The sequence below is a fragment of the Globicephala melas genome, chromosome 20, assembly GCF_963455315.2.
Source record: "Globicephala melas chromosome 20, mGloMel1.2, whole genome shotgun sequence".
Lineage (NCBI taxonomy): Eukaryota > Metazoa > Chordata > Mammalia > Artiodactyla > Delphinidae > Globicephala > Globicephala melas.
This window is the reverse complement of record NC_083333.1, coordinates 7,917,186-7,931,894: the sequence shown is the minus strand read 5'-3', so window position 1 is coordinate 7,931,894 and position 14,709 is coordinate 7,917,186. Positions and strand designations below refer to the sequence as shown.

General features: G+C 38.4%; 1 protein-coding gene across 2 annotated transcripts in view; it reads left to right on the top strand.

Annotated features, from left to right (window-relative positions):
* SMG6 (SMG6 nonsense mediated mRNA decay factor) overlaps window positions 1-14,709 on the top strand; it is a 239,714-nt gene that overhangs the window by 119,158 nt on the left and 105,847 nt on the right. For both annotated transcript variants that reach the window (XM_030861808.2, XM_060290984.2), the window contains one exon: window positions 252-453. In XM_030861808.2, coding sequence (XP_030717668.1) covers window positions 252-453 — 202 coding nt within the window. The remainder of the gene's footprint in view (window positions 1-251; window positions 454-14,709) is intronic.

The following is a 14,709-nucleotide window of genomic DNA, read 5'->3' as shown; positions in this document are numbered from 1 at the left end:
TTCTTTTTCCTTTCTGGTTAGGATTAAAAACTCCCCCTAATCGATTTCAACTTTGCATAGATGGACACACACCCACCAGATTACTGCCACGGGCGCAATTTTGTATCCTAGCGTTTGGGGTTAGATTTCCTGACAGATGCCAGCCGCAGACAGCATAGTGCCACGAGTACCTCCCTGCCCGCAAGTGCTCAGAATACTTTAACTGGTCCCTCTTTAGAGCTGCTCTCCTTTTCTTACCATCTTTCTCACAGGGTTGCTGTGGATGTCTGGTCGATGCTGGCTGATTTCTGTAACATACTGACTGCAGTGAATCAGTCTGAGGTGCCACTGTACAAGGACCCGGACGATGACCTCACCCTCCTTATCCTGGAAGAGGATCGGCTTCTCTCGGGCTTTGTACCCTTGCTGGCTGCCCCTCAGGACCCCTGCTACGTGGAGAAAACCTCGGATAAGGTCAGCCCCAGGCCAAACATCCCTCCCCATTCACCCCTCCTCTTAATTCTCCAGACCTTTTTATTCTTGGGAAGTTTTCTGTGCAAACGGAACATGATTAAGTCATTGAGAAGGGTGTTAAGGGAAAATATCGACCTTTTAGCCGCTGACATCCAGCTCTGCGTCCTGAAAAAAAAAGCCCTCTCGACTTCCTTTGGTGTGTGTGTGCGCTCACTGGCATGTTGTATATACGATCATTTCCTCACTTGTTTAAATAGTGCAGCTTGTGTTGGCAGTGCTCTCACTCAGCTCCAAATGGTTTGCATCATGCTTAAAGCACCCTCCTTCCTCCCCCCTTTCATCCTTCCCCCCAGCCACAAAACTCTGCACTAGGAAAACAGCCAGGGCTTTTTCCCTTCTCTGAGGAGGAGAGTGATAAATAGGTGACTAGAGAGAAGCAGACACCATGTGTTAACTTACAAAAAAAGCTTTTAGGAGTATGAAGCATTCCCCGCTGCCTGGTTTCTATTTTTCTTCCTCCGAGGACTGTGTTTTAACCTGAACTTTTTCCTCGTCTGTCTGTTTATAGAAAACAAAGCCCATTGCCTGTTGCCCTGGTGGGGACTGTGGAGCTCGTAGTCTCTGCTTAACAGTTGGGTCTGTGGCCAGGTGTGGAGAGTAGAGCAGTCCATTCTGCTTCACATTCCTGTGCAGCGGTTGCTAGGCTGGGGAAGTCGTGCCCACAGACCCTGGGAGCAGGGTCTCCTGTGCCGAGCAGGGGAACTCAGTGACTGACCCCTCTGTGGAGCTGTTAGCATCACATCCCCTAGGGGAGAGCCTTTTGGTGGAGAGTCCACAAGTGGCTTCGCAGAAGAAAGTCTTTTGACCTAGATGAAGTATGTATAGAGGTGTAGGTAGTTGTTTTTTGTTTTTTTTAATGTCAGATAGTAAAAACTAAATTCTAAGCATAAACTACCAATATAAGAGATTTTATGTTGAATATAAAATTTTTTTAACTCATTCTTAGTGAAAAAAGAATATATGTTCCTTGTAGACAAGTAAAAAGAAGAAAAACGTATCCACAATCGTTCTACCAACTGGTAACACAACTGTTATTTTTGCTAATTATATACAATCATATTTAACTTATGGTATAAACACACACTTTTTTTTTAACAAAAAAACAGGGGGTCATATTATACATGTTATTTATAATTTGCTTTTTTCATGTAGTATCTTTTAATGTATTCTTATTTGGAATCATTTTTGATGATCACTTAGTATTCTTTTCTGTGCCAAGATTTCTTTCTTTTTTTTTTTTTTTGTGCCAAGATTTCTTTAACCAGTCTTTGCTTTATTGAACCAAGGGACTGTCCTGAATTTTTGAACTACTATAAACAGGTGATTCCTTATAGCAGAATTTTTTTCATATATTCCCTATGGTTACATTTCTAGACATTGACATATCAAAAGCTCATACTCTTTGGGTACATTTAATGGCTAATATTGGGAATGTGAGAACCTTTGTCTCTCAAAAGGAGTACTCATTTTATGCTTTTCCAATGAAAAGTTGGAATAAAATCCTGCTCTTCTAGTCTCAGAAGGGAATAATAATGGGGAGTTGTAGTGTGTGAGGCAGAGGACACCTAACAAAGTTCAGAATTTGTGGAAGATGTTCGGTTAGAAGAGTTGGAAGAGAAACTGGGTAGCCATGGCTTGGGCCAGGGGAATCCTAGTACATACTGATTTTCTGTGATCACAGGGTGGTCTTGACACTGGAGGGTGCTTTTGGGAGTTGGCGATTGGGTCAGCTGTCTTTCAGTGCAGAACAAGGAAGGAGTCCTGTCCAGCTTTAGACTTGCTCAGCCCTGTTTTCTCATCAGCTCTCCCAGCTTTAGTGTTAGCATATGATACATGTGTATGGTACAGTATATGGTAGATACAATATGTGACCTGGCAGAAGAACACAGAGCCGGTGATCCATGCCCTCAGCCTGTGGTCGTGAACCACAGGCTGCCTGGGGCAGTCACAGCTCTTTGAGACTAAGGTGGGTCTCCACTTCAAGGACGGTGAAATAGGTGTGCCCAACACAACATCTCCCCCAAACATGGTCTTTCTTCAGTCTTCCCATCTCAGTAAATGGCAGCTTTGACTTTGGGGGTGCTCATGTCAAAATTCTTGGGGTTATTCTTGGCTCCTCTCTTCTTCTCACACCTCCATAACTAATCCGTCAGCAATCCAGCTCTTCCTTACCCTCAAAATCAACGCAAATGCAACTCTTTCTTACCACTACACCCTAGTTCAATTCAACAAAATGCCTTCTGACTGGTTTCTCTTATTCCTCCCTCCTCCTACTCTCCAGTCTGTTTTCAACACAGCCACTGGAATGATCTTTTTAAAACATCAATAAGATCATGTCACTTCTTTGTTCACGGTCTGATCCAGCTCCTGCTGCTTTCCTTGTGCCCAGTATGCCCTAGTCACATAGGCGTCCTTGCTGTTCCTCAGACAAGCCACACACTCGTGCCTCAGGGTCTTTGTACTTGCTTTCCTCTTAACCTGGAACACCCCGTCCCCAGATACCTGTGTGGCACTCTCACTGCCTTCTCAATGCCACCTTGTTGGAGAGGTCTTCCCTGGCTACCCTATATAAGATGTTACATGCCTTCCTTTTCCTTTTTCTCTGCTTTATTCTCCATGGCAGAGAAAAATAACACCTCTTGAATATCTAGCATGTATCAGTCCCAGGACGAGGTAATTCTGTCCAGTATTTCATTAAGTCCTCACAGTATGCCTGCCAAGTAGGTATTTGTACCTTCATTTTATAAAAGAGACAACTGAGGCTCAAGAGAGGAGTGAAGAATGATGGAAACATAGGAAACATCCCCATGGTTGACCTGGAAGATTAGTATGGATGTGTCCAGAGGGACTTTTTAGGAACTCTTGACCTTTTAGATATCTGAAGAAGATAGACATCTTCTCCAGCTTCTAGTGTTCACTACTAAGAAACGTAAAGTATCTCAAAGACTCTGTAGCAGCAACACGAGCCGTTTCACTGCTGGTGGAGATTAGTCACCATGTTTGGTCCAGCCTGGGTGCTCACTCAACAGGCATTCACTGAGCGGCCTGTATTACACACCTGCACACACAGGAGAAATCCAGACATACAAGGCAAACACCCTCCTAGTTTGGGAGACAACTTACGGCATATACAAAGATGTGAGAAGCAACCTAAGTTAATTTGAACCTATAGGAGGAACTCTTGAAATTTTGTGGAGTTGGTAGTTTCCCAATGAAGGCATTGCTCAAGGAGCACTGATTTGGCATTAACCTATCACTGTATTTCCCAAGCATGTTCCCCGAAACTCTAGTTTTATAGGTTCTTAATAGTTAGGTGAAAAAAAAGAGTTTCACAATCATGTAAGTTAGGGTAACACAATATTAGACAGAATCCATTACTGAAAGACTTCTTGGAGTTTTAATGTGGTGTACATTGCGAGGGGGATACCCTTTGCTATCTTTCCCAAACTTGCTTCACCCTTGATCTTTCTGATTTACTGAACATCTTACAGGATTAATATTCTGCCTGAAAGAAACAAACCATGGTAGAAAACCCAGGTATGGGATGAGTAAGAGGTTGCTGTTGGGATTATCCAAAAGTAAGATAAAGAGTACAGATTAGGGTAAAAGCAATAGAGTGGAGCTGGTTACATTTAGAGAGAAACATCACAGATGTTGAAAATTAGAGCCAACTAGGAGAAAGTGATCTTAGGTTCGTTGAGTGGCTGCTCGGCACCTAAATTCAGAGGTTAAGCAGCTTATCCAAGGTTATGTAGCTAAGTGAGGAAATACAGGATTAGAATCCTTGTCTGTATGACTTCAGAACATCATGTTCTTATGAATGGTTTGACATCTAGGATTTGCTTCAAAATAATGTGGGAAGGAAGGTAGACAGGAATGTAGATGGGAAAAAAAAGGCCAAATATTGATCATTATTAAATCTGAATAATGGGTACATGGAGTTTAGTATTCTACTTTTGTATATATATGAAATTTTCCATAAGAACAAGTTTTAAAGGAATAAATAAATAAAACTCCATGTCCTTTCTGCTGCATTATACTTGAAAAAGTAATCAAACCATAATAAGAATAAATTTAAGATTTTGCAGTCAGTAATCATGTTCCACGCACTGTGCTAAGCTCTTTACACGTATTTCCTCATTGAAACCCCAGTAGCCCTATAGGCAGATAGGAGAAGTGATAAAAAGAAAACTGTTTTAGGAGAAAGATGTTAAGTTCATGTTATATGTTAGTCAGTATCAAAAAAGCTTAATTGTCATCTTCAAAATAAATGCATGTGATTGTATAGCTATAGGTGGTACTGAACAAGGACTTATTTAGTGATAGGCTGTGTCTTTCCTTAGGCTCTAAAGTTACCATTTAATGATAAGCAAAACGTTGATGTCATAAATAGATGTAAGCAATCCTCATTCTAGCATCCCCAGGAAGATTAATCCGTGTGATCTCCTTTGTTTTCCTTCCCATATCATCTGATCAAGAACTAAGTGAAGAACTTTCCAACAAGCTAATGCCGGGGCTACCCTTTGGCTTGATTAGGGAATAAATTATAGGTCATATTATATGGTGATGTTATAAGTCTCACGATCACATCCCATTCATTCTTACAGTAATCTTTGCTTTCTATCTGGATGTAGGATCCCAGGAAGCTTTGCCATTAATAAAATATGTAATTGAGGTTAAAGATGAGGTTTAAATTGTCCAACTTTTTTTTTTTTTTTTTTTTTGGCTGCGTTGGGTCTTCGTTGCTGTGCGCGGGGCTTTCTCTAGTTGCGGCGAGTGGGGGCTACTCTTCGTTGCAGTGCACGGGCTTCTCACTGCAGTGGCTTCTCTTGTTGTGGATCACGGGCTCTAGGCGCGCGGGCTTCAGTAGTTGTGGCTCACAGGCTCTAGAGCTCAGGCTCAGTAGTTGTGGCGTGTGGGCTTAGTTGCTCTGCGGCATGTGGGATCTTCCCAGACCAGGGCTCGAACCCACGTCCCTTGCATTGGCAGGAGGATTCTTAACCACTGCACCTAAATTGTCCAACTTTTGAAACTAGTGGCTTGTCTGTCTGTTAAATGATATTTTTGGCATGTTTGTTGTGCACATAATTACTCCCAAATATTTTAAATAGAAAATATAGAAAAGCACAAGAAAATAAAAATCACCTACAAACTACCACCTAAAATTAGCTGGTGTTAAGGTTTCATATATGTCCTTTCAGTCTTTTCCCCGCCCCCATGCTTATATGTGTGTACTTATTCTTTTCCTTTCATAAAATTGGGACCATACAGTATATGCTTTGTTCTTGTTTTATGTTTTTTAAACACCCTTGTTTTTATACACACACACATACGTATATACATACATACATATATAGTTTGGGGGGAAATGTTGCCTTTGTTTTTTGGTGGTCTGGAAAATATTAATTTTAAGTGCTACCAGTGACTAATTTTTTGAAAAACATACATAATCTTCTATTCTCAAAGTATCAACATCAAGAGTGAAAGGGGAAAAAAAAAACAAACAATTGACTATCCCATATTTAAGATGTGAAAATTAGGACTGTTTACAATATGTATTTTCTTTTCACACAGTTGCATTTTGTTTCTAAATTTACAATCGTTATTTAGAATTAATTTTATAGTGTTTTCAGTGTTCAATTTTCACCGTTTTTGTCTTTTTATTCTATGCTTTCCCATTCTTATGTTCTTTACTTTGATTCATCTGTTATTCAGATGCAACATTGTAGAATTTTTTTCAGCAAAGATAACACGGAGGCTTTTTAAAAATGAAGGTGATTTTTGTGAAATACTGTAGTAATATACATACTCAAGCAAAAGGGTCAAACAGTTCAAAAAAATATATAGTCAAAGTCACCCTCTAGGGATAGCCATTGTTAACGATTTGATATTTATCTTTTTAGACCACTTCTATGCCCATTGAAACGTATTTATAAACATATATACATATATGATCAAAATGATAGTGCGATATATGTTCTCTTCCTTACTTTGTTCTTTTCACTAAACAGTATATCGAGGACATTCTTCATGACTACTTTTTGAACACTTGTGTTTTGAAAGTGTTCTTATTTTGCCCTTGCACATGAATGGCCACTTAGCTTAGGTCAACTTCTTTCCCCTTTAAAACAATAGCTATTATTCCATTGCATTAATGGTTAGGAAAAATTGGAGAAAAGTCTGGTTTTTCTTCCTTTGTAGGTAAACTTTTTTTTTTTTCATACAGCACGGGTAACTTACAACTCTTTAAATCTTGACTTTCCAGTTGAGGATTTGTTTAGATGTTGGGCTCTGTACTTTAATTTTTCATGGCACATAATGAGCTCTTTAAATAAGCGGATGCAGTTCTATCTTTAGATCAGAAAAGTTTTCATCTCCCATGTCTTTGATTGCTAATGTTTGTTCTTTTCTTCAGTAATTTCTTTTCTCCTAAAATGTATATTAGACCTTTGTTCTTTGTACTGTACATATTTTTCTGTCATCATTTTAATCCCTTTTTGCTTTGCCTCTAATCTCGGAAGGTTTCTCAAGTTTTTCCTGTCTTTAATTGGTTCAGATTTTTATAGTGCTGATTCTACTCTTTACTGCTTCTAATTCAGTTCTTAAGTCTGCTGTTGCATTATTCGTTGCCTTACGTTATTTCCCTATCTTATCCTGTAATGTTTATATTTTTGCCTGCCTTTTACCAAGGTCTCCTTTATCTGTTTTGTTTTATCATTTATTTTTTAGCATACTTCACAGAATCTATGATTTTAAAAATCCAGTTGTAAGAGTAAAGCAGATACTGTCTCCTTCAGCTAACATTTCCCCCCCACGTATTCTCTATTTCTCTCTTTCTTTGCATGCTCTGTTCCCTTTTTTATCTTGCAGACTCTTTTCATAGGCCCCCACTTGTATTTCTACAATCTGATTCTGGCCTTTTATATTTCTTTGAACCAAGAAAGGTTTACTCAGTTCTGATATTTTCTCCACAACAGGTTAGGTAGATTCTCACTGGATGCCTTCTTTACCTACAAATATCATTTAGAATCCCCTTCTCAAGTCTAAAACTGGTTGATATATGTTTGTATTACCAAGTCACCACCCTGAAGCAGCTGGGGAGGAGGCCAGGTGGTGTGCATTCTCAACATATGAATTTATTTTCTACATTTTCTTTCCTGTATATAATGGAGCTACTGTACCAGAATGAGTATCCCATGTCCAGTTTCTGTTTCACATAAATGATATAGCAATTTCTGACCTTCCCGGAGCTGTGGCCTACCATGTCAAGAAGAACTTCCACCCTCCGGCCACTTCCCACTTACATTTACTTGGGCCTCTCTGAACTGCTGATTGTGATTGGTACTGATTTGTAGCAGTGAAGTCTTCCAAGCGGTGTTCTGCATCTGCCCCCATACCCTCACATTTTGTGATAGGCAGAATAATGCCCTCCCCTAAAGATGGTCCACATCTTATTCCCCAAAATCTGTTAAATAAGTTACGTTACAAGACAAGAGGGCCTTTGCAGATGTGTTTAAGTTAAGGATACTGAGACGGGAAGATGACCCCGGATTATCCAGGTGGTTTAACGTAATCACGAAGGTCCTTGCAAGGAGGCAGGGGTGTCAGAGTCAGAAGAGGGAAATGTGGTGATGGAACCAGAAGTCCCAGGGAGAGAGAGAGAGATTTGGAAATAGTATGCTGCTGGCCTTGAAGATGGAGGAAGGGACCATGAGCCAAGGAGTGCAGGTGGCCTCTAGACACTAGAAAAGGCAAGGAAACAGATTTTCCCATGGAGCCTCCAGAAAGAGCACAGCCCTGCCAACATCTTGAGTTTAGAACGTCTGATCTCTCAGACTGTAGAATAATAAATTGTTTTGTTTTAAGTCATTAAATTTGTGGTATTTTGTTACAGCAGCAATAGGAAACTAATTGACCCTTCCAAACTGGAGAATTTTGCCAGGCTTTTCATGGTTTCTTCTCTTGCTGCTTTCTTTTTCTTTTTTAACCTTTTTAATTATGAAATGTACGTATGGAAATATGTAAAACAAAAAGACTCATCACAAAGGGAGCAACTGTATTACCACCAAGCATGTCAAGAAATAGAGATAAGGGTGATTAATTACCAGTTTCATTCAGCTTATGTTGAAGGTTCTAACCAGTACAGTAAGATAAGATAAAGTACTAAAAAGACGATTGGAAAGGGAAAAAAATAAAGCTATCTTTAATTGCAAATAATGTGATTCATATGTAGAAAATAAGGATAAATTATTCAGATTAATAAGTGAGTTTAGCAAAGTTGCTGGATATAAAGTCAGTATACAAAAATCAATTCCACATCTACATACTAACATCAAGCAAAATGAAAATTTTTTTCTTTTAAGTTGCTTTCTTAGGAAGGGAAGCTGTGAATTGGCTCTTAATGACCTGTTTCCAGCTATCCTCTCTCCATCTGGCAGTAATTCTTTATGGTTTACGGCAGATGGATGGCATTTTCCCATTTAATAGCTATTGACTGCTATGCGTCAGGAGCTATTCTAGATTCCGCGGCCCTTGCTGTGAACACAGTAGACAAAGGAGGCATCATGGGGTGTGGGGGATATACTCTGTGTATTCAGTTTGGTCACTTCATTTGGGATTTTGGAAGTAGAGTTATTTAACTCAGAAATGTATGCTTTTTAAGGTTTTTTTTTTTTTTTTTTTACTATAAAAGTCTTTGTATTACAAAATAGATGTTCATTTAAAGAAATATTAGAAAAATCAGTATTAGCAATAAGGAAAATGAAAGATTCCTTGATTTTTCTATCTTCTATCCTGGCTGGAGAGAAGGATGGACAGATAGATATAAGTGAAGTTTTTTGCTTTTTAACAGAAATAGAATAAAACTGTGTATACTGTTTTGTAATCTACCTTGTTCACTTAGCAATGAATATATCCTGAATATATTTCCATGTTCACTCACAGTGTGAATTTTAATGGCTGCATTATATTAACATGTATGGGCATACCATAATATTTTTAGTCCTTAATCATTAGGCATTTTAGAAAGTTACTGACTTTTCACTTTTATAAATGATGCCATCTCAGGCAATCTTTACATATCTATTTTATCAGTTCGAAAGGCAGATTTTTGAGTGGAATTACTAGGTCAAAGAGGGTATGCAGGTTTTTAAGCCTTTTGATAGTTAATGCCAAATTGCCCTCCCGAAAAAGTTACAGCTGTTTAAACTGCAGAATATCATATCTGTTATCTATCATCCTCACTAATCATGAATAGTTTGACTTTTTTGTAACTTTGCCAAAGATGGGCAAAAAACTGGCATCTCATTATTTTGATTTTCATACTTTGATTACTGATAAGGTTGGTTTTTTTTTTAAGTATTATGCTTACTAATTATATGTATCGGTGACACATTTTATAAATTACCTTATGTTCTTTGCCTATTTTACCATTAGAATGCTTATCCATTTTTTTTCTTAATGATTTGTAAAAGCTTTATGAATAACTTTTGAACTTTCTTTGATTACCCTTGTACAAGAGGTGTTTTATTTTTATACTGAATGAGATAAGAACTTTTGGAAACTTGGAAGGGAGAGCACTCTATTTTTTAGGCAATAAGACATGTATGTATGTTCCTTCGTCACACCATGCTGGATAAGATCTTTTGTTTTCAACTTCTGAATTAGTTTCTCCTTCTTGCACTTCCCTCTCTATCAGTCTGTAGATATCTAAGGAAAAATTGTTTCCAGCCAGATATTTAGAAATGAACTATAAGCTGTATTTATTTCCTTCTCTATTTTGCCTGTTTAATCAAAGGAGCCTTTGATACTGGTATAAACTTAGTAAAAGATATACAGTGTTTTGAAAAGTCCTCTGGTTTTATATCTCAAAAAATACTCTTTCTTTTTTTCTTTTCTTTTTGCTTCTTCTCACTTTAGGTGCAGAAATACTTTGATGGGCCACTTTGTTTGATGACGCATTTCACCAGTGGCCCTTTGGCACTGATCATTTGTATTGTATATTTCTCTCTGTCTACTCATTGTTGCCCTCCCTCACCTTTTTTGTGAGCTGTCTCTCACCTCTTTACTAATTGTATATAAATTTTATAGAATTGCTAATTACCCCTTCCATTTACTTCAGTCCCTTCAGATTATATCAGTTACTGCCTAATTTATCAATCTGATTCCCCAAATGGGCACTGTTGACTCAGTCACCTTAGGCCCATGCTATGGATAGTTCAAGGACTAGGTGTTCTTTTTATTCTAGGATATTGATTCTCACACTTAGCATTCATCAAAACCACCTGGAGGGCTTGTTAAACTTGCTCGGCCCCATCCCCAAGAGTTTCTGATTAGTTAGGAGAAGGAGAGACTGAAAAATTGGATTTCTAATAGGTTCCCAGGTGATGCCAATGGTCTGGGTTTCACACTCCAAGAACTACTGTGTTTTAGGAATTTGGTGGCTGTTGCGGCCATTAGGCAAAGATTTTGGTCGAGGTAAAAATATCATCTCTGGTATAAGTAGGCTTCCTAATTCTATCTTTAACTCTGGAATGTAGAGCATATTACCTGACAGTTCATATACTTTGCCTTCCTGTTGCCATATAGTTTTCTGAGGTCTTCAGAAGTTATATTCAGAATGCTAGAAATACATTTATCCTGAATATGTATGAAAAGTCACATGTCTGGCTCTCCTTTCCCAAGAGGACCCAGAGCAAAACAGCTGACTTTTAGTGAGTGCTTATCACGTGCTAGGCACTGGATTATTTTGGTTTGTCTTTTGTTTGTTTGTTAATTGAAGTATAGTTGATTTACAATGTAGTGTTAGATTCTGGTGGCTAGGCACTGTTTTAATGCTTTATATTATTTCATTTAAGTTTCACAAAAGCCCTACGGGACTTTGACTATTAGGAAGAACTTGCCCAGGCTGACACAGCTAAGAATTAAGGAATCAAATCCAAGTCTAGGACACACACACTTTTTCTTAAATTTATTTATTTATTTATGCTTGCACTGGGTCTTCGTTGCTGCATGCGGGCTTTTTTCTAGGCTTCATGGCGTGTGGGACCTTCCCAGACCAGGGATCGAACCCGTGACCCCTGCATTAGCAGGTGGATTCTTAACCACTGCGCCACCAGGGGAGCCCCTAGGGCACACACTCTTAATTGAATATAAGTACAGTAGTAGAGTGGTTGAACAAACACACTGCCCAGTACATACTTCCCGTTCTCTTCTCAACTTTGACAGTTCTTCTGTTTTCACTGGGAGCTTGATTCCTCACCAGGAGCTTGGGAACTATTGATCTGGTTTAGGGAGATCATCTGATCTCCCATAATAGTTCCTGAGGATGAACAAAGAAGTAAAAGTTCATATGAGGGGAATGGGTGCTCAGATTGAATTTTCCTGCTGCTTTCTCTCTGGGTTGGATGGTCTTCAAATCTTTGAATGCCTTGGGTCCAAAGATACCTGAGTGTGTAGAATATGAATCTTTGAAAAGACAACTTGATTTATTTTTTGGCAAACCCTTGAGACTGCTCTAAGAGGCACTGAATATATGCACTGGATGAGCTACACTGTTTTGGAAGTGTATTCAAGGGCAAAAAAAATCTAAGAGTAGGGGCTTCCCTGGTGGTGCAGTGCTTGAGAATCTGCCTGCCAGCTCAGGGGACACGGGTTCGAGCCCTGGTCCGGGAAGATCCCACATGCCACGGAGTAACTAACCCGTGCGCCACAACTACTGAGCCCACGTGCTGCAACTACTGAAGCCCATGCGCCTAGAGCCCCTGCTCTGCAACAAGAGAAGCCACCGCAGTGAGAAGCTCATGCACCACAACATAGAGTAGCCTCCTCTCACCGCAACTAGAGAAAGCCCACACACAGCAACGAAGACCCAACACAGCCAAAAAAAAAAAAAAAAATCTAAGAGTAGTGGTAGTGCAACCTCTAAGGACCAGAAGATCAAGACAGTGCCCTGGATTCCAAGCTTTGCAGGCAGGATTGCTTACAGATGAACAGTGACGCTTAGAGTTGGCTGATGGGGATAACTCACGCATAAAAACCTGAAAGTCAGCGGTGTAAGTATGCCTGCCTATCTACATACATCCACAGAAGTAATCTTCGGCTCAAGACTTAATAAATATGGGCTACAATGAAAAATTAAAATTGAAATTGATAAAGGAAAGATGTATGATACTTAGAGAAAAATCCTCGATATTGACATAAACTTCTGCCTCAGAACTTCCTGTCCCACCCTTTTTAATTTTCTTTACTAATGTAGTCCTTCATATCTGTAAAATAATATGTATTTTTACTTCATAATTTTAGATATGTGAAGAAAATAATTTTATTTAAAGTTCATACCATCACTTTTATTAATTTATTGATATGTAACCTACATACAACGAAATCATACATATGAATGCACTGATGTATGTATGCACCTGTGTAAGGACCACCCCAATCAAGATACAAAATATTTCCATCTCCCCCAGATATTCCCAAATGCCTCTTTGCAGTTAATCTCCCTCATCCACTCCCCACCCCTGGCAAGCAGGCATCTGTTTATTCTCATTATAGATTAGTTTTATATGTTCTAGAATTTCATATAAGTGGAATCATACATTTATGTTTTGTTCTTCCACTCAGCATAATTTCTGTGAGATTGATCCATGTTGTTATGTTTTTCCAGCAGTTCATTACCTTTTAGTAATTAATAGTATTCCATCGTATGGATATATCTCAGTCTGTTTATGCATCCACTTGATCATGGCCATTTGGGTTGTTTATATCTTTTAGGTGTTATGAATAAAGATGCTGTAAACATTAATGTACAGTCTTTTGTGGACAAATGTTTTCATTTCTTTGGGGTAAATTGCTAGAAATAGAATTTTCAGTTATATGATAATTATATGTCTGACTTTAAGGAAACTACCAAACTATTTTCCAAAGTGATTGCACCGTTATACTCCCACTAGCAATGTATGAGAGTTCCAGTTGCTTCACATCTTTGCCAATATTTGGTATTTCTAGTTTTTATGATTTTAGCCATTCTAGTGTATCTCATTTTAATTTTAATTGGCATTTTCCTAACTAATAATGAGCATCTTTTCGTGTGTTTATCAGCAATTCATAGATCCTCATTTGGGAAGTGTCCAAATCTGTTGCCCATTTTTAATTAATTTATTTTTATTAAAAAATTTTACTTTATTTTAATTTAATTAATTATTTATTTTGGTTGAACCAGGCCTTAGTTGTGGCCAGCAGGCTCCTTAGTTGCAGCTCACTGGCTCCTTTAGTTGTGGCACGTGTGCTCCTTAGTTGCAGCTCGCAGACTCCTTAGTTGTGGCATGCGAACTCTTAGTTGCGGCATGCATGTGGGATCTAGTTCCCTGACCAAGGATCGAACCCACATCTCCAGCATTGGAAGGCGGATTCTTAACCACTGTGCCACTGGGGAAGTCCCGCCCATTTAAAAAATTGTTTTCTAATAGAGTTGTAAAACTTCTTTATATATTCTGGACAAAAATCCTTGTGAGATTTTGTCCTGTGAATATTTTCTCTCAGTGTGGCTGGCTTTTTTTTTTTTTTTTAACAGAATCTGGAAGAACAAAAGTATTTAATTTTGATGAAGTTCAGTTTTTCAGAATTTCTCTTTATGGTTAGTGCCTTTTCTGTTTTAAGAAGTCTTTGCTTTTGTCATCTTAATTATACCCCTTTTAATTTCCCCCCCCCCAGTGGTTGTTCTAGGGCTAACAATTTGCATCTTTAGCTTTCCAGAAGATATTTAAGGTCAGTATTGTACTTTTTTACACTTCACACCTTATGCTTCCTGTTTCCTGCTTCACAATTTACAGATGTAATAACCTTAAAACAGCATAATTCCATTTACCGTTCCCTCTTGTTTTGCGCAGTTGTCTTCCCTTTTACTTATCATGTTATAAATCCTATCATACCATGTTATTATTTCTACTTGAACAGTTAGTTGCCTTGAAGTAAATTACAAACAAAAAGAAAACATAGACTTTTATATTAATCTACTTATTTAATGGTGCTCTTCGTTCTTTTTAGTAGATCCAAGTTTCCATCTGGTATCATTTCTCTTGAGCCTACAGGACATAAGCAGGTAGGCTGGTAACAAATTCCCATAGCCTTTCTTTATCTTAAAATGTCTCTATTTCTTTTTTCTTTTTTTTAATCTTTGTTTTTGAAGGTTTTTTT